This window comes from Myotis yumanensis, unplaced genomic scaffold (genome assembly GCF_028538775.1).
Source record: "Myotis yumanensis isolate MYYU_CA2020_CCGP unplaced genomic scaffold, mMyoYum1.0.hap1 SCAF_10, whole genome shotgun sequence".
Lineage (NCBI taxonomy): Eukaryota > Metazoa > Chordata > Mammalia > Chiroptera > Vespertilionidae > Myotis > Myotis yumanensis.
Window position 1 is genome coordinate 3502319 of NW_027223761.1, and position 18751 is coordinate 3521069.

Below are 18751 nucleotides of genomic sequence, written 5' to 3' on the forward strand. Positions count from 1 at the left end.
GTTGTTGTTTGCCCCTCATTTCTTGGCCTGATGCTTCAACTAGCCTCCGCCACCCAGGGGATCTGACTAACAACCCTTTCGCCGAAGTCTAAAGCTGCCCTAATTGAAGGAAAGGTACTAATGTTTCCTCTTTGGCTTCCAGCAAATGATACCGTGAGAGCCACTCTGAATACCAGTGTAGTTTCCTCATGTTTTCCCTTCCCTCACCCTTGAAAATTACTAAGAGCATAGCTGGGAGCAGACAGCAAGCAAGGAGAGGTGAACAAGACAGTAAGAACACAGACTGGGGGGTCCCCACACAACCCCTCCCAGGCTGCGCACAACAACAGAGGCCTGTGTGTGCTGAGCAGTCACCACACCAACCTGAACTGAAGGTGCGAAAGGGCTCATACTCCCCTTGGAGTAACAAGAAGAATACTCGAAGTGACTGCAGAATTAAATACGCCCTGCTCTCCCTCGCACTCCGCAACACTATTGGTCTACTTTGGAGTGCCCTTTCCCAGCCTGTCTGCTTGCTGCCTTCTAATCTAGCAACCTCAGCAGTTCTTCCCGACGCCCTACGCCCTTGGGAAGCAGCGCTGTGCGGTAGAAAGCTTGGTATTGGAGTTGCTGCGGCACTGGGTTCTGCCCTAGCTGGTGACTACGATTCCTCATTGTGAAATGGGCATACCACCCTCTTTGGATGGTTGCTACTGCAGGTCCTGGAAAAATGTTTCTTTCAACATTGTTTCGTTCAACATTTCTTTATAATCTTGATACGATTCCTTAGCAACTTAACTATTTTAAAAAATATATTTTTTAAATTTTATTTTAAAATATATTTTTATTGATTTCAGAGTGGAAGGGAGAGGGAGAGAGAGATAGAAACGTCAGTGATGACAGAGAATCATTGATGAGCTGCCTCCTGCATGCCCCCTACTGGGGATTCAGCCTGCAACCCAGGCATGTGCTCTGACCAAGAATAGAACCGTGTGCCGAAACCGGTTTGGCTCAGTGGATAGAGCGTCGGCCTGCGGACTGAAGGGTCCCAGGTTCGATTCCGGTCAAGGGCATGTACCTGGGTTGCAGGCACATCCCCAGTAGGGGGTGTGCAGGAGGCAGCTGATCGATGTTTCTCTCTCATCGATGTTTCTAACTCTCTATCTCTCTCCCTTCTTCTCTGTAAAAAATCAATAAAATATATTAAAAAAAAAGAATAGAACCGCGTGACCTCCTGGTTCACAGGTCCACACTCAACCACTGAGCCACACCGGAGGTCCACACTCAACCACTGAGCCACACTGGCCGGGCTGCAACTTAACTCTGTGTCAATTAGTCTCATAAACTTGATTTCCTTATATGTCATTTTGTTTAAAGTTGCAGAACCTATCAAGAGCACCCAGTGAGGAATTACTGTGTATGCAAGTGGCTGGCATAGAGCCTGGCCCATGAGAGGCATTCAACTTAATCATAATTACTACACAATGCAGTGGCTGTCGTCTGGGGTGACTGGCTCCCAGGGGATATTTGGCAATGACATTTTTGGATGTTGCAAGAGGGTGTGTGTGTGTGTGGGGGGGGGGGGGTTACTGCCTTCTAGTAGGTAGAGGCCAAGGATGAGGCTAAACATCTTACAGGGTATATAACACAGCTCCTCCCCGCCCAACAGAGTTATTTAGCCTCAAATATGAGTGTGCCAAGGTCCAGAACCCTGACTGGAAGCATCCAGAATAAGGCCTGGAACCTGGTATGAATGTGGTTCTGTTCACCTTGCCTTCCCAACTCCTGGGCTGCTAGAAGCTGTTCCATTCAGGCCTCTGTGGTGGGTCACAAACATTATTTTGCTATTGTCTCCCTTTTCATTTTTTAATTATGTAAAGTTTCAGTTGTTTTATTGAGATAATTGTAGGCTCACATGCATCCCTGTCTTTTTTATATCTCCAGCTCTCAGCACTGCGCCAGCTTTCCCAAGTTTGTTAAATCCAGGAAAGTTGTGCTGGATCTGTGGCCACACTTCCTATAATTATTGCTTTGCCTGGCCTTTGTCCCCACTTAGGTTGGGGCCAAAGGAGACCCAGGCCGCTTGGGTAGTTTCCCAACATCCCTTGGGTCCCTGGGCCTTCCTCTTTTGATTGTCTCATGCCTCCAAGGTTGCCCATGACTCTCCAGCCCAGTATCTTAGCAAGATCTGCCAGTGGCCCAGATTCTGCTGATGTGATCTCAGACTCAGGACCTCAGTCCTTCCCTTCACGCACAGGTGGACACTCTAGTGCAGCGGTTCTCAACCTGTGGGTCGCGACCCCTTTGGCGGTCGAACGACCCTTTCACAGGGGTCGCCTAAGACCATCCTGTATATCAGATATTTACATTAGGATTCATAACAGTAGCAACATTACAGTTATGAAGTAGCAACGAAAATAATTTTTTATTTTTATTTTTTGTAAATATATTTTTATTGATTTTTTACAGAGAGGAAGGGAGAGGGACAGAGAGTTAGAAACATCGATGAGAGAGAAACATCGATCGGCTGCCTCCTGCACACCCCCTACTGGGGATGTGCCCGCAACCAAGGTACATGCCCTTGACCGGAATCGAACCTGGGACCTTTCAGTCCGCAGGCCGACGCTCTATCCACCGAGCCAAACCGGTCAGGCGCAAGGAAAATAATTTTATGGTTGAGTCACAACATGAGAAACTGTATTTAAAGGGCCAGAAGGTTGAGAACCACTGCTCAAGTGCAAGCGTAGTATGAAACTATTCCCAATGCCGATGCCATTCTGAATATGGCTGGAGGAAACTCAGCGGGGTCGCAGTCTTCTTAGGCGGCGTTGCCATGGCAACCTCACTCACATCCACTTGGCTCTCCCAGCTCTAGTCTCTGAGGATCTTTTCTGAAGGCAGCAGCACCTACCCCGAGAGGGAGGAAGGGTGAGGATGTTACATCCATGCTCGCTCCCCTGCAGAAAGCTCCATTCTAGAATCGCTCGTGCAAACTGCCCCTTCTTGGATAAACGTAAAGGAATTAGTTTACTCTCTGCCTCATGATGTGTGAGTGAAAAAGTTCAACCACCAGCTCTGCAAAGCGCATTCACAAACATCTCAACCTACGGTAACTGTGAGGTGGGTATTATCACCCATTTTGTAGATGGGGGACATGCGGTTAGGTAATTCGCCCAAAAGCAGTGTTAGAACTTGAACCCAGGTTGGTCTGACTCCAGATACCATCTTTTCGTCAATAAGCCCCCTTGCTTCTCAATTGAGAATTGCCCGTGTGCGTGTAACCGGTCAAGGAAGTCGGCGAGGTAGGTGAGGGTTTGTATTTGGCTTATAGGACGGGAACGGGGAAGATAAGAGGTAGGGTGCCCGGATGAGCAGAGCGCGGCGGTCTGGAACTTGCACGTGGGTTTGAAGACCCTTCTGGCCGCGAAGAGTACCGACCCGGGAGCCTTATCCAATCTTTTGGGAAAGGTAAGTGGCAGGTGATGCTGGAGAGGGAAGCTGAGCTCCACTAAGAGGGCGAGAAAACGGAGCCAATCTGAAGCTTTGCTGCAGTCGCATAAATGCAAGCGCTCGGAAACTCAGGAGCCGGCGAGACCAAGGGCCTGGGGACGCTTTCCTTGAAAGCATGGCCATTAGAAAGTGCACCAAGTCATACACCCCGGCTCCGCAACCGCCCAAGAGCTGTTGCTTTAAGAAGCGCGATTCTGTAACGTCACGTGGCCCCGGCGCCTGGGGCTTTCACGGCCCCTCCCCAGTGACCAATCGCGTGGCCGGAAGCCTCCTGGAGGGCGGGAACTTCGCCAGGTGATCGCGGATTGGCTGTGCTCGCGGAGTGCGGGGCCTGAGCGCGGAGAGAGGGAACTCGTGAGGGCGGGGTGAGAGGGCCGCCGCCGCCGCCGCTGTCGCCGCGGTCTCGGGAGCCACCTTCGCCGGCCGGAGCCCTCAGGTGAGCGAGCCCTCGCAGGCCCACCTCGCCCCGCCCCGCTGCGGGCTGCGCACTCGGACCCGCCTCGAGCCCGCTCCGCCGGGGGCCCGCCCCCTTCGCTGACCACGTGACCCGAGCTCGGTAACCCTTGACCTCTGGCGCCGCACCCCTCCACCTCTGGGTCCCGGGATGCGTGCAGCTGGGTGGGAGGATGCGCCGCGCGGAGGCCGGCAGCGGCCAGTTCCCACGCCTCCCCACCTGTCTGGCTAGTGGCTGCGGAGGCCGAGGGGAGGCCGAGGAGCGGGAGATGTTGGTGCCAGACCGGACTTTGTGGGTGTGAATGTGGGCACGTCATAGGGACCCTCCCTCCGCGCCTTCCCGGGGCTGGACTTCATGCTCCCATTTTACAGATGGGTGAGCAGAAACTTAACAACCATCTATTGGCGGGTCTGCAACGCCAGGTCTTCGCGCTGGAAACGCAGGCCTTGTCCCCCCCACAGCCCGCCACTCCTGAGGATTAGGGACAAGGGTTTGAGTCCCTGCTCCCTACCTGGTGCTCGCTGGATGGATGAGCTTGGAGAAGCCATGTGACATTTACCTCTCTGAGCTGACTTCCTGGGCTGTGAAATAGACACAGTACTTACCTAACGCCCATCTTGTTGTTAACGAGGTGGAGGTATAAGCCTAGAAGCACTTAGCTCAGTGCCTCAGGCCTAGCATGTGCTTAGAAAAATAGCGGCTCTTCATCTTTTTCAGCAAGTGTTTATCGAGGGCGTATTATGTGCTGACACTCCTGGACGCTGGGGATGCAAAGGTGAGCAAACAGGCATGATCCTTGCCGGCATGGAGCCTACAGTCTAGAGCAGCGGTTCTCAACCTGTGGGTCGCAACGCCTTTGGGGGTCGAACGACCCTTTCACAGGGGTCGCCTAAGACCATCGGAAAACAGATATAATTACATATTGTTTTTTTAAAAAATACGTTTTATTGATTTTAGAGAGGAAAGGAGAGGGAGAAAGAGATAGAAACATCAATGATAAGAGAGAATCATTGAGTGACTGCCTCCTGCACGCCCCCTCCTGGGGATCAAGCCCGAAACTCAGGCATGTGCCCTTGGCCGGAATGGAACCTGGGACCCTTCAGTCCGCAGGCTGACGCTTTATCCATTGAGCCAAACAAGCTAGGGCTACATATTGTTTTTGTGATTAATCACTATGCTTTAATTATGTTCAATTTGTAACAATGAAAATACATCCTGCATATCAGATATTTACATTACGATTCATAACAGTAGCAAAATGACAGTTATGAAGTAGCAACGAAAATAATTTTATGGTTGGGGGTCACTACAACATGAGGAACTGTATTAAAGGGTCGTGGCATTAGGAAGGTTGAGAACCACTGGGCTAGGGCATGGTCCCTGGCTTTCTATACATCATCTCATTCTGTTCTCATAGCAGCCCGGTGAGCTGGGGAGGGTGGGGATTATTACCTTGATTTACAATTTAGAACACCAGTTGCTCAGGCTGATGAAGGTCTCGATCACATTCACACAGGAAGTGGTAGGGCTGGGCCGGGCGCCAGTCCACTGGATCCCAAGGCCAGGCACGTTCTCAGTGTTCTCAGGCGGCACTGCCGTCTGCCCCGCTCAAGTCTGTTGCTCTGAGACTCAAGAGTTCCTCCCCTGGACGCTGGCTCAGAGCCTTTGTGGCTCCTTGGGTGGGGAATCTGGAGCCGGAGCTGCAAGATGCAGTGGAGGGGCCTGGAGGCAGGCTCCCGGGCGCTCAGGGGGATGGGGGGCTTTGCCAACCTCCCCTCCCCTCTCCTAGCTCCACCGGGGCCATGTCAGAGCGGGAAGAGCGGCGGTTTGTGGAGATCCCTCGGGAGTCGGTGCGCCTCATGGCAGAGAGCATGGGCCTGGAGCTGAGCGACGAGGTGGCGGCCCTGCTCGCAGAGGATGTGTGCTACCGGCTCAGAGAGGCCACCCAGGTGCGCACCCCACTCCTCACCCCCAGCTCTCCTTTCTACCCACTGCCCCCCCCACCCCCCCCCCCCCCCACACACAAGGGTTTACTCACCAAACATATCGGGCGCCTGCCCTGTGCTTGGAGGGAGTCCTGCCCCTCCCAGGGCTCCCCTTCTAACCACCTGGGCTTCGGGCAGACAGAGCAGGTCCTGGGCATCTCCTGGGCTCCTCGCAGCAGCCTGGCAGGTTCCTGTTCACATGCTGCCTGTGAGAAGCCAAGGCCCAGAGAGGGACCTCGACTTTGGGCGTTGTCTGCCTAAGAGCAGAGCTGGAATCCAGGCTTTCTGATGGCTGGCCTGGCATTCTTTCTGCCTCTTCCCCTGGCTGCCTCTGTGCCCCGCAGGCCCTGCGCCCCGTGCTCCCCATCCCCTGACTCTGCCCCTCCCCTCCCAGAACAGCTCTCAGTTCATGAAACACACCAAACGGCGGAAGCTGACGGTGGAGGACTTCAACAGGGCCCTCAGGTGGAGCAGCGTGGAGGTGAGTGGCAGGTGCAGGGGCTCAGCCGGCAGGAGCCCGCCTCCCGGCCAAGTTCAGGGCTGGCAGCGCATTGAGGCATGAAGCCCAAATGCACACACACAGGGAAGCTCACAGCTGCGGGGCAGGGGCAGGGCGCAGGCCCCTTGGTCTCTGAGTTCAGAAAAGGGGAGCCGGCACGGGGCCAGAGGTAGGGAGGCTTCTCGGAAGAGGGGACTTGAGCTGGGCCTTCGAAGGAGGCTGGAGTAGACTGGGCTGGGAGGAGGAGAGGCATTGTGGGGGCGGGAGGAGCCTGGGCAGCGTGGGTACGTATGTCCTGATCGTTGTTCTGGGCCAGGGCGTCAGGGGAGGGAGGTCTTGTTTAGAAGATAGTAGTGTTTTCACAGTTGGGTGAGCGTGAGGAGGAGGGAGGACAGTGGCTGGGGGCGGTGGGGGGGGGGGGGCGGTGGGGACGGAGACTCAGAGTCCCTGTGGATGTGGGAGGAGGACCCATGTTCTACATCTTGACCCAGTGAGCACTGGATCCTTCAGCTACGCTTCCGGTGATGGGCCTAAAGCCCCAGGCACCCCCCACCTTTTCTCAGGATTTCTGGACTTTCCACGGGTGAGGCTGCCTACCCGGCGGGAGAACCCCCTCCTCCCGGTCAGCCTGCTCTCCGCTCTCTTTCCCAGGCCGTGTGTGGGTACGGAGCCCAGGAGGCGCTGCCCCTGCGTCCCGTCAGGGAGGGTGAGCTCTACTTCCCTGAGGACCGGGAGGTGAACCTGGTGGAGCTGGCCCTGGCCACCAACATCCCCAAAGGCTGTGCTGAGACGGCTGTGAGAGGTGAATGCAGGTCCCTCGTGGAGCAGGGGCGAGAGCGAGGCTGTCAGGGGAGCGGTGCTGGGCTGCCTGGTGGGTGGAGCACAACTGGGCGGGGAGCGGGCGCGACAAGGGCAAAGCCCCAGGCTGAGCCCTCTCTCTGCTCTGGTTCTAGTTCACGTCTCCTACCTGGACGGCAAAGGGAACCTGGCGCCTCAAGGATCGGGTAAGGGGCGCAGTGGGGAGCGGGCCCCCTGGTTGAACCCTCCTCCCGCAGGAGCTGAGGGCGGTGCCTCTACACCCCTGAGACTTCAGCTCACAAATATTTATCGACACCTGGTTCTGAGTGGGCACTGGTCTCTGCCCAGAGGGCTCAGCGCTGGAGAGAGGGGCTCATTCCTGTAACCAGTCGTGATGCTGCGTGTTGGGTGCGAGCACGGAAGTCTGAGCAGCACGCGGGGTCCCTGGGGCATGTGCCTCACTTCCAGGGTCTGCTGAGCAGAGGAGGGGTGGGGGCAGTGCACAGAGCACAGAGGTGCGGAGAGCTTGCAAGGTCAGGCTGCTCAGCGGGGCTGGCGGCTCTGTGCTCTGGGGGTCCTGTCTGAACAGGCTCCTGGGGGTGGGGGTGGGGATGGTGGTTGTGGGGGAGCAGGCAAGGGAGGCCGAGAGCGGGCTGGGCTCTCCACCCTGACCATCTCCTGCCCATCGTCTCTCAGTGCCCAGCGCTGTGTCTTCACTGACCGATGACCTGCTCAAGTACTACCAGCAAGTGACTCGCGCTGTCCTGGGGGACGACCCACAGCTGATGAAGGTAGTGAGTGGGCCCCAATTTGGGACACCAAGTCCAGCTTCCGAATTCTCATGAAGTTCTCTCGGGTGCCTACTCCCTGTCCTCTGCTCACTGACGGCTGCCGTGTGTGGGAGCTGTTCCCGGGGTGTGCTGCTCTGAGCCCGGGCCTCCTCCAGTGCCGACTCCCCTCCTAGGCCAGGAGGAGCCCTGGTCCTTAGGGGATGGGCAGCTCAGCAGGGCCCTGGGGTGCCTCCCCACACCTCAGTCCCAGAGCCCACTCTCGGAGTGTCTGTAGGCCTGGGGCTAAGAGGGGCATCAACACTGCAACTTTCCTTTGCCTGGACTTGAGATCGGGGTGGGGTGGGGGTGAGCGGTCGGGAGCAGAGGAAGGAGAGGGAGCCAGGCCTGCTCTGAGACCTCCCCAGGCCTCAGACCAGCCCCTGCCGCTTTAGGCTCTGGGGCTCCGAGGCCTGCTGGGCAGTGCCCGGGAGTCCTGTCTGTCCAAGTCCGAGGGTAGTTTGGTGGCTGCTCCGCCATGTGGCCTCCGCTTTAGGGTTTCCCATCCTCCACGTCTTCACGTCTCTGGATGCTGGGCAGGGCCGGCTGCGGGCCTGGGAGTGACACCCTCCCCACGGGCCTGACATCCGCTTCCCCCCAGCCGCAGCCTTGGGACTTTATCCAGAGGGGCTTGGAGGGCACAGGTGGTGGAGGTGCTGGGCTAACAAGATTTTCTTCATTTACTCTGATGTGTTTTTTCTGCGTATAAAAGTAATGGCAGCAGATGTTTATTGTGCAACTACTGTGCCATAGAGACACACAAAGTAGGAAGTGAGAGTCTCCGGTGGAACCCCACCTTCTTTCTATGTATAAACAGTGATTGCTCTATCCAAGCCCACGGGGCTCTACCAAAACGCCTGGTTTTAGAACAACTGCTTTTCTCAGTTAAAAATATGTTAGAAGAAGATTTGACTTTGGGTGGTGGGCACACAACGCAGTGTATCATAGGTGATGTATCGTATACTTAAAATCTATATAATTTTATTAGTCAGTGTCACTTCAATAAATTTAACTTTAAAAAGTTAAATGAAGCTCTAGCCAGTTTGGCTCAGTGGATAGAGTGTCGGCCTGCGGACCAAAGGGTTCCAGGTTCGATTCCGGATACAAGAGCCCTGCATGTGTCTTGGTTGCAGGCTCCTCCCTGGCCCGGGCCCTGGTCAGGGCACAGTGCAGGAAGCAACCAGTCGATGTGTTTCTCTCATATCGATGTTTCTCTGTGTCTTTCTCTCTCTCTCTTTCTCTCTCTAAAAATCAATGGGAAAATATCCTCGGGTGAGGATTAACAACAACAACAAAAAGTGACATGAAAAAAAAAGTTAGGCATTAGGTTGCATTCAATTTTTTAAAATTTTATTATTAAAAAAATATATATATATATTTGTATTAATTTCAGAGAGGAAGGGAGAGGAAGAGAGAGATAGAAACATCCATGATGAGAAGAATCCTTGATTGGCTGCCTCCTGCACGCCCCACACTGGGGATTGAGCCTGCAACTGGAGCCGGTGCCCTGACTGGGAATCAAACTGTGACCTCCTGGTTCATGGGTGGACATTCAACCACTGAGCCATGCCAGCTGGGGCCGATTTTTTATCAGTACAGACTGTGCTGTTTGTGGGTATGTGTGTGTGAGGGTTTCTTTTATAGTGGATTAAATTTATAGATGTTAAATTGCTGAATCAAAGAGTGTAAACATTTAAAACTTTAATACGTCAGTGCTAAACTGTCCTTTAAAAAAAGTTGGCTTCTGCCCTAGCCGGTTTGGCTCGGTGGATATAATGTTGGCCTGTGGACTGAAAGGTCCCAGGTTCGATTCCGTCAGGGGCACCTGCCCTGGTTACAGGCTCGGTCTCCAGTAGGGGGTGTCCAGGAGGCAGCCAATCAATGATTCTCTCTCATCATGGATGTTTCTCTCTCCCTCTCCCTTCCTCTCTGATATCAATACAAATATATATATATAAATATATAAATAAAAGGCAGTTCTGCCTGGGGCTGGTGGGTCCAGTGAGGCTGCCCCTTCCTTTTCAGATTGCTCTCCAGGACCTGCAGACCAACTCCAAGATCGCAGCGCTCCTGCCTTACTTTGTTTACGTGGTCAGTGGGGTGAGTGAGCAGGCGGGGCCGGGGAGGACGTTTGGTGGGAGGCAGTGACCCAGCAGCATGTGGGGCTCCTGGAAGGTGCCATCAGAATGCAGGGTCCTGGGCCCCCTCCTGTGCCCCTCAGCGATCCTCTTCCCCCAACAGGTGAAGTCTGTGAGCCATGATTTGGAGCAGCTGCACCGGCTCTTGCAAGTGGCCCGGAGCCTGGTTCGGAACCCACACCTCTGCCTGGGGCCCTATGTCCGCTCTCTGGTGGGCAGTGTCCTCTACTGCGTCCTGGAGCCCCTGGCTGCCTCCATCAACCCCCTGAATGACCACTGGACTCTGCGGGATGGTGCCGCCCTCCTTCTCAGCCACATCTTCTGGTAGCCACTGGGCCTCGAGCGGAGTAAAGGGTGGGACCTGCAGAGCTGAGTGGGTTGGGGGAGGAGGTGGGGTCCATTCTGCCCTGGAGGCCGTGTGTTGAGAGGTGGGGAGCCCCTTCCCTGGGAGCTTCCTACGCAGTGTGCCGTGGTGCACTGGGATGCGACAGGTGGATGACAACATACCGAGGGTTTGGTCCTTCCGCTTCAGGTCCCGGTCAGTCTCTCCTGGCCCCTCGTTCACTCTCCCCAGTGCCGTGCAGGTGCCGTTTTCTCTGCGTGCTGTGACTTGAACCGTGTTGGGCAGGCACTGCCTCAGCCCCTCTGACCATGCTGCTCCCACAGGACTCATGGGGACCTTGTCAGCGGCCTCTATCAGCAGATCCTGCTGTCCCTGCAGAAGGTCTTGGCAGACCCTGTGCGGCCTCTCTGCTCTCACTACGGGGCTGTGGTGGGGCTGCACGCCCTTGGCTGGAAGGTGAGGACCTGGCCTTTCTCTCAGCCTTTAGAGTTGCCATTTGTCATTAGGAAAATGGTACTTGTGTGTCTTTTATCATAAAAATGGTGTATGCTTGCTGCTGCTGTGCACGGAGTTCTTGCCTTAGGCCAGGCTCAGTGATAGCCTTTTATTTTTTTTATGCTTATGTCCAAATATATTAGATACTTCTGTTTTTTTCTATTTACTTATATTTTGGGGGTAAGTTTTTTGAAAAATATATTTTTATTGATTTATTTTTTTTAGAGAGGAAGGGAGAAGGGAGGGAGGGAGGGAAGGACACATTGATAAGAGAACTACTGGGGATCAAACCCGAGGCTTTTCCATGTACAGGACAGACACCCCAACCAACTCAGCAACACAGGCCAGTGCTTATTTGTTTATTTTCTTTATTTTTAAAAATATATTTTTTTTATTGATTTCAGAGAGGAAGGGAGAGGGAGAGATAGAAACATCAGTGATGAGAGAGAATCATCGATCGGCTGCCTCTTGCACGCCCCACACTGGGGATCGAGCCCGCAACCCAGGCTTGTGCCCTGACTGGAATCAAACCTGGGACCCTTCAGTCCGCAGGCCAATGCTCTATCCACTGAGCCACACCAGACAGGACTATTTCTTTCTTTTTTATTGAATTTACTAGTGGCCTGGTGCATGGAATTGTGCTCATTGAAAGGAAATTAATTAGAAGAAATCTATATATATAAAAGGCTAATATGCTGAGTGTCTGACCGGGTAATGACATCATGTAGCAATGCCCAGCTTCCTCTCCCTAGCCATGACTTAGCCTCCTTGGAGTTTCTTCAGCCCAGGAACACAACTTGCTTTATAGCCAGGTGGAAACATTTTACACTGTAACCAAATGTCTGTGAAGCGTTTTCCATGCCTCATCTCATTTGATCCTGGAGTAGGTAGATAGGAAACTCAGTGGAATCCCATTTTCTTTTCATTAGCTGGAAAACGGAGATTTAGAAAGTTTAGAAACTTGACCCGACTGAAAAGAAATAAGAAATGGTGGACCTTGAAAATGACTTCAAGTTTTCTCACTGCACAGTATATAATCAAACACTGTTGCAGTTGAATATTTGACCCTTTGTTCTCCCTGCGTGAAATACAATAATAATCTGCTTCATGTTGATATTTACTGCTGTGTTGCTGACAATTACCTGAAAGAGAAGTTGGGGTGCTTCACTGGACTGGGAAAACATTTTGCTAAATCAGAAAGCAGGTCTAATTAAGCAAGTTTATTCTATATCTATAAAAGGCTAAGTTGATTTGCGCATACGCAGTACATATAAACCTCTTGCTGACGTGTCTCGTGTTCTGATCTGTCATTGTCAATAGTGAATTTGGTTGACACTTCTATCACAGAGAAAGGGAGAATAGCGATATTAAGATAATTCTTATAATTAATTTCCTTTCAATGTGCACAAATTTGTGCACTGGGTCAACGTTTATTTTTAAATTGCCAGTGAGGGTCATGTACCGGATGGTCGGTTGGCCGGTCGGTCACTTAGCCTTTTATATATATAGATTGGGGTGACATTGGTTCACTGATCTTCTGTATATAAATGTCTTATCCTTTCAAAAGTCCTGTGTGGCAGCCCAGCTGGTGTGGTTCAGTGGTTAAGCATTGACCTATAAACCAAGAGGTCACAGTTCGACAGAGAGACACACCTGGACCTGCATGTTTTTGTTTTTACTTTAAACTTCACTGGTCGCACCCAGCTTCTTCCTTTGCCAACATGCAAGTTCTTTTCCTTCTCTGCCAGCCAGGCAGGCAGATGGGAGAGGCAGGTGCAGCCTTTCTTGTCGGTAGTTCTTTTCTTTTGAAGGCAGTGGGTTTTTCTCTTGCATTTCTGTCTTCAGTTTCAACTTATCAGATTCCTCAGTCTCAGCCACATTGGGTTTGTCAGATGTGGTTGCAGAGCTAGGGGAGTGAGGTTCGAGGAGTCTGATCTGCTCAGTGGCTGCCCAGTCTCGGTGGGGTGGGGGCGGGTAGGGAGGGGAGGGAGACTTAGAGAAAGAGTTTCTTAGTGAACGATATGTACATTCTGGGATATACTTAATTTGGTCATGGTATATAGTCTTTAAAAAGTATTAGAATGTAGTGCATTTTCTATATACTGGTGAATTTACTAACATTTTAAAGGATTTCCTTACATTCATGATGAAATTAGCCATGTGTTTGCTTATGTACTGTCCTTGTGTGGTTTTAGGGCCAGGTTTACATTGGCTTTACAGAATGGGGGGGGGGTATTCTGTTTTTATATTTGGTTTAATAAGATTGAGATGCTCATTTCTTGCGTGTCTGTAGACTTTGTCCAATTTGGCTTGGTGTTTTGTCGTTAGATTTTTAATTACCGCAGTTACAAAATTTTTAAAGCTTTCATAGCTCTTGTCTGCAGCAAGTCATAGTTTTCTAGGAGCTTGTCAGTTCTGTCAGTATTTTCAGATCGTCAGGCTGTGGCTGACTCACCAAAGGCTCTTACCCATCAAAGCCCCACAAAAACATAACCTCCTCTGTGAAATCTTAATTGCTTTCCCCAAATGGACTTCAGGATTTAAAATTCTGTAATCCGGAGTCCAGGACTCTGACTTGTTCTTGTGGTTTGAGCTGAGACCCTGTTCACATCCAGGCGAGGACAGTACTGTGTGTACAGGGAAGCAGTTGGCACCTAAATTCCTCCCTTGTTAGCCCTGGGCATCACTTATACCCTCTTGGCCCTCATGTCAATGACATGGCGCATGTTAGTTATAGCAGATCACTTTATATTGTGTCTTTGTACCCAATCTTCATTTCCAGGGCTCAGTGAAGGCTTGTGCACACAGTAGGTTCCAAATAAATGTTGGTTGAGAATGCCACGCAGGGAATTTAGGAGGAGGGAGCCCTGTCCAGTATCAGGGATAAAAGTAGGACTTTCATGGGAAAGGGCATTGGAGGCGATCAGCCACCCAGAGGCCCTCTGCATCCCTCTCTTCCAGGCAGTGGAGCGCGTCCTGTACCCACACCTGTCCACCTACTGGACGAACCTGCAGGCCGTGCTGGATGACTACTCCGTATCCAATGCCCAGGTGAAGGCTGACGGGCACAAGGTCTACGGCGCCATTCTGGTGAGCGAGCGGGCGCCCCCCCCCCCCCCCTGCGGGCCAGCCCCTCGTGGCCCCCGCACAGCCTGTCCTCTCCCCCAGGTGGCCGTGGAGCGGCTGCTGAAGATGAAGGCGCAGGCGGCCGAGCCTCATCGCAGTGGGCCTGGAGGCAGGGGGTGCCGGCGCCCGGACGACCTGCCCTGGGACAGCCTCCTCCTGCAGGAGTCTCCTTCGGGGGGCGGCGCCGAGCCCGGCTTTGGGTCGGGCCTCCCGCTGGCGCCGGGCGGCGCGGGGCCGTCGGAACCTGGCCCTCCGGTGACCCTGGCGGACATCTACCGGGAGCTCTACGCTTTCTTCGGCGACAGCTTGGCCACCCGCTTCGGCACGGGCCAGCCCTCGCCCACGACCCCGCGGCCGCCCGGGGACAAGAAGGAGCCGGCGGCGGCCCCGGACTCGGTGCGGAAGATGCCGCAGCTGACGGCCAGCGCCGTGGTCAGCCCTCCGGGCGACGAGAGCCCCCGGGGCAGCGGGCCCCCCGCGGCCCCCGCGCCCGCCGCCTCCGACAACAGGCCGCTGCCGCGCGTGCACCGGGCGCGGGGGGCGCCTCGGCAGCAGGGCCCCGGCCCCCGCGACGTCTTCCAGAAAAGCCGTTTCGCCCTGCGCGGCGCCCCCCACTTCCGTTTCATCATCGCGGGGCGGCAGGCGGGCCGGCGCTGCCGCGGGCGCCGCTTCCAGACCGCCTTCCCCGCGCCCTGCGGGCCCGGCCCCGCCTCCCGCTACGTGCAGAAGCTGCCCATGATCGGCCGCACCGGCCGCCCGGCCCGCCGCTGGGCGCTCGCCGACTACTCGCTGTACCTGCCGCTCTAGCGGCGCCGCCCCGCCCGCAATAAACCCGCCCGCCCCGCTGAGTCTCGGAGTCTCCGCTCGTGGTCGCGCCGGATGAGGCGGGGCTTGGGCGGTCGTGCGGCCGCCGCGCTTCCTGGGGACCGGGGAGCCATGGCGCTGCCCTGCCTGCAGCGCGTCGAGCTCGTGCTGTTCGCCGCCGCCTTCCTGTGCGGGGCCTTGGCGGCCGCGACGCTCACCCGGACCCAGGTGCGGCGGGCGGGGGGGCCGGGGGCGCGGGCCGCTCTAACCCGAGACACCGCTCAGCCGGCCGGTCCGCCGCGGCCAAGTGTCGGCTCTGAGCGACTCCTCCCAGGTCGAGTCTAAATCCTTCTGTCGCCAAAGGGCCGCCTTCAGGTGTGTCCTGGGCACCAGGCACGGCCCCACCTGGGGGCTCCCGGGCGTCCTCCCCCGGGTGTTGAGACAAATCGGCGAGGCCCTGCCTTCGCCCGCCCCTGAGACCCGAGGTGCTGAGCTGCGCCCAGAGGACGCGGGGGGAAGGGAGCCGACCAGTGGCCATGTGACTGCAGCGGGAGTGACAGCGATGGGGAAAGAGCCAGGGAACCAGCCGGTTCTGTACCCTCTCCGCCCCAGGCAGCAGGGCTCGCTAGGACACAGGCCCCGAACCCCAGGAAGCAGGCACAGGCTTCAGGTTAGGGAACGCCGGAGGCCGGGCTGTGAGCAGTTCAGTGTATTTATAACCGCCGCCTGTTTCCCGATCCTCTGGCCACCGCGGGCGTGATCGCCCCAGCAGGCCCCCTAGTGGCCCAGAAAGGAACTGACTGCAAATAGCTGCCTGGGGTGGCCAGGCCCAGGTTACCCCCGGCACCTGCCCGGAGCCGCATCCCCTGGCGTTCCCCCGAGATCAGCACTCAGCGGCTTCTCTCCGCAGGGCTCCTTCAGTGGCCGCTGTCCCCTGTATGGCGTGGCGGCCTTGAACCGCTCCTCCCTGGCCTTATCCAGAGGCTCAGCCCCCTCCCTCTGCTACTTTGTGGCTGGGGCCTCTGGTCTCCTGGCCCTCTACTGTCTCCTGCTTCTGCTCTTCTGGGTCTACAGCAGCTGCATCGAGGACTCCCAAAGGTGACTGCCCCACTCTGAGGGCCAGGGGCGAGGTGGGGGGAGTCCCACCTCCACCACAAGGCTGTTCTCTCCCTCCTCACAGAGGCCGGATAGGGCTCCGCATTGCACTGGCCATCTCGGCTATAGCCACCTTCCTGGTCTTAGTGTCGGCCTGTGTCCTTCGGTTTGGCACCAGTTCTCTCTGCAACTCCATCACCTCTCAGAATGCTACAATTAGGTAATGGGAGATGGGGGAAGACTGACCCCGCGGCCGCCTTCCCTCTGCAGAGGGGGTCCTGTACTTTTTAATCCAGTGGATTATTCTCATCTCAAAGGGCGCTCAGGCACAAGAGTATTTACTTGGGATATATCCCCCCCTTTCTCACAACTGTCTTTTTGACCTCACAGCTGCTCTGAAGCCGAGAAAATTCCATGGACACCCCCTGGAACCGCTCTGCATTTTTACTCCAACCTACACAATGCTGAAGTGAGGTCTTGGGATATGAAGGACTGAGTGGAGGCCCAGGGATACGCAGATTCGTAGCGGCACCTGTATAGTTTTAGGGGTGCCCACCAGTGAGGCTGAGAAGAGCTGAAGGGCTTGGCAGCCTGGCAGCCAGCAGTTCAGAGCGATGTGTGGGCGGAACTGGATTGAGGTGACCCCGCTCCTCACACCTGTTCCTGTCTCCCACAGAATTCTTCTTGGGTCAATCTGGTATTGTGGTGTGTGGTCCTGGTGCTCCAGGTCGTGCAGTTGAAGTCTGAAGCCACCCCATACCGGCTTCTGGAGAGGGGGGACCCTGAATGGAGCTCTGAAACAGATGTCCTGGTTGGGCCACGCCTTTCCCCTTCCTGAAGAGCAAGCAAGCTGAGTGCTTCCTGCAGCCATTGGCTCCCTGCCCAAGTGCCTGCAATCCTCCTGCCCCCCTTGGCCCTGTTATGCTGAGAGCCTCAGTTCCCTCGAAGAGGGAAACATGAAGACAGCCCCCCTCCACCTCTTCTTACAGCTGTTTTTGTACCAGAATATTATTATATGACTTCCTTCATCTTGGTGCTGAGTCCTTAGTATGAAAGCACTGTAGGCAGATGGATGGGAGGAAGAGTAAAGGCTAAACAGGTCAAGAGCACATTCAGGTGTCTGCCTTCGGAATGACTGCTTCTATTTGCTGCTATGTAATCTTGGGCCCCCTTGTATTAATCTGGTTGTCACCCCGCCCCTAGGGTTCAGTTGTGTGTGTTTTTAATTATCACCTGAGGATTTGTTTTTCCTGATTTTAGAGAAAGGGCAAGGGAGAGAAACATCAATGTGAGAGAAATATCAGTTGCCTCCCCTATGCACCCCAACCAGGGATGGAACCCACACCTGGGCATGTGCTCTGACTAGAATCGAACCCAAGATCCTTCCCTTTTTTTAAATATGTCTTTATTGATTTGATTTCAGAGAGGAAGGGAGAGAGAGAGAAACATCAATGATGAGAATCATTGATCGGCTGCCTCCTGCATGATCTGGGATCGAGCCTGCAACCCGGACATATGCCCTGATGGGCAACTGAACTGTGACCTCCTGGTTCATAGGTTGATGCTTAACCACTGAGCCACCGGCGTGCCCAAGATCTTCCCATGCACTGGGACACTGCTTCAACCGAGCCACACTGGGCAGGACCTAAAGGTTATTTTTATTCCCCTCCTGGAGGGGTGCGTGTCCCCAGGTGGCTTTTTCACAAGCTACGGTAGGCACCCACAGTGTTGTCAAAGAGTTTTGTGTTAGGAAAATATCCAGCTTTGTCCAAGAGGAAGTAGAAGCGTCGGCCTTTGACCTTTAGAGGCACCATGGCAGGGACTTCACCCCGGTGGGCCATGCAGGATACTTGGTTCAAGGGAACAGTGAACTGCGCTCCCAAGCCAAAGGGGGCGTGAGTGGTGAGGGTCACCCGCTTCCCTCCAGCCTGCAGTATCACCGAGCGCACAGAGCGCAGGGAGAAGAGAAGTCCGGCGGCGAGGACCAGGGTACCTGCAGGGAGGAGCAGTGGGGTGAAGGGTTTCCGGGAGCGCTAGCAGCAGCCCTTGTGCCCTCTGAGTAACAGACGTAACATTTACAGACCCCAGATCCTTGGTTACTCATTCCTCCCAGCACTACTTAATAGATGCCCAGCCCCGCTTTAATGAGAAAACAGGTCCCGGGCCGCAGTAACTTGATCAAGATCGCACAGCGAGTGGCTGACCTCAGCCTAGGCCTGTCTGTCCGAGGGCTCGGTGCTCGGACTTGCGCCTCCGGTGTCCCTCACTTCTACTGGGGGCGGCCTGCCCCCTCCTCCCCCCGCTCACCCTGGAGGGTCGGGCCCAGCTCCTCGGTGGGCAGGCAGCCCACGCCTTACCGATGGCGCCGCAGCCCACGGCCAGGCCGTAGCGCCAGAGCGCGGAGCGCACGTCCACACGGCCGGGGTCCGGGGTCTCCGCATCCGGAGGCCGCGCGGGGACCGGGGATCGGGCCAAGGCCGCGCCGGCCAGGGAGGCCCAGAAGACGCCCTGGCCGGCGCAGAAGAGCCCCAGAACCGCGAAGAAGCGGCCCCGCTCGTGCTCGAAGAGCAGCACATCCCGCGCCGGGGCCCACTCGTGCAGGGTTCGGCGCGCGGGGAAGCCCCGCGCCGCCAGGAGCAGCTGCACTAGCCACCGCCGCCCAGGTGCCGCCATGGAAGCGCAGCCTGCTTCCGGGGCG

General features: G+C 55.3%; 3 protein-coding genes across 6 annotated transcripts; 2 read left to right on the top strand and 1 right to left on the bottom strand.

Moving 5' to 3' along the window:
• Nucleotides 1-3767: 3767 nt before the first annotated feature.
• On the top strand, nucleotides 3768-15002 carry TAF6L (TATA-box binding protein associated factor 6 like). 4 transcript variants are annotated; one of them, XM_070427305.1, is made up of 12 exons: nucleotides 3768-3925; nucleotides 4661-4718; nucleotides 5733-5892; nucleotides 6323-6409; nucleotides 7079-7229; nucleotides 7381-7431; nucleotides 7922-8016; nucleotides 10078-10152; nucleotides 10294-10514; nucleotides 10857-10989; nucleotides 13990-14118; nucleotides 14197-15002. In XM_070427305.1, exons 2-12 carry the CDS (start codon nucleotides 4711-4713, stop codon nucleotides 14959-14961), a joined length of 1875 nt encoding a protein of 624 aa, XP_070283406.1. In that variant the 5' UTR covers nucleotides 3768-3925; nucleotides 4661-4710; the 3' UTR covers nucleotides 14962-15002. The 4 variants fall into 4 exon arrangements, with proteins under 4 accessions (XP_070283406.1, XP_070283408.1, XP_070283407.1 ...); XM_070427307.1 differs by lacking the exon at nucleotides 3768-3925 and adding an exon at nucleotides 3961-4045; XM_070427306.1 differs by lacking the exon at nucleotides 3768-3925 and adding an exon at nucleotides 4101-4318.
• A 45-nt stretch (nucleotides 15003-15047) lies between these two features.
• TMEM179B (transmembrane protein 179B) lies at nucleotides 15048-17081 on the top strand. The gene is made up of 5 exons (XM_070427310.1): nucleotides 15048-15186; nucleotides 15869-16056; nucleotides 16139-16273; nucleotides 16444-16522; nucleotides 16730-17081. The coding sequence occupies exons 1-5, from the start codon at nucleotides 15091-15093 to the stop codon at nucleotides 16889-16891; spliced, it is 660 nt and encodes a 219-aa protein (XP_070283411.1). The 5' UTR covers nucleotides 15048-15090; the 3' UTR covers nucleotides 16892-17081.
• A 353-nt stretch (nucleotides 17082-17434) lies between these two features.
• On the bottom strand, nucleotides 17435-18749 carry TMEM223 (transmembrane protein 223). Its single transcript, XM_070427312.1, has 2 exons — nucleotides 18411-18749; nucleotides 17435-18046 (listed from the first exon to the last, which is right to left on the bottom strand). Exons 1-2 carry the CDS (start codon nucleotides 18724-18726, stop codon nucleotides 17754-17756), a joined length of 609 nt encoding a protein of 202 aa, XP_070283413.1. The 5' UTR covers nucleotides 18727-18749; the 3' UTR covers nucleotides 17435-17753.
• Between the last annotated feature and the right edge of the window lie 2 nt (nucleotides 18750-18751).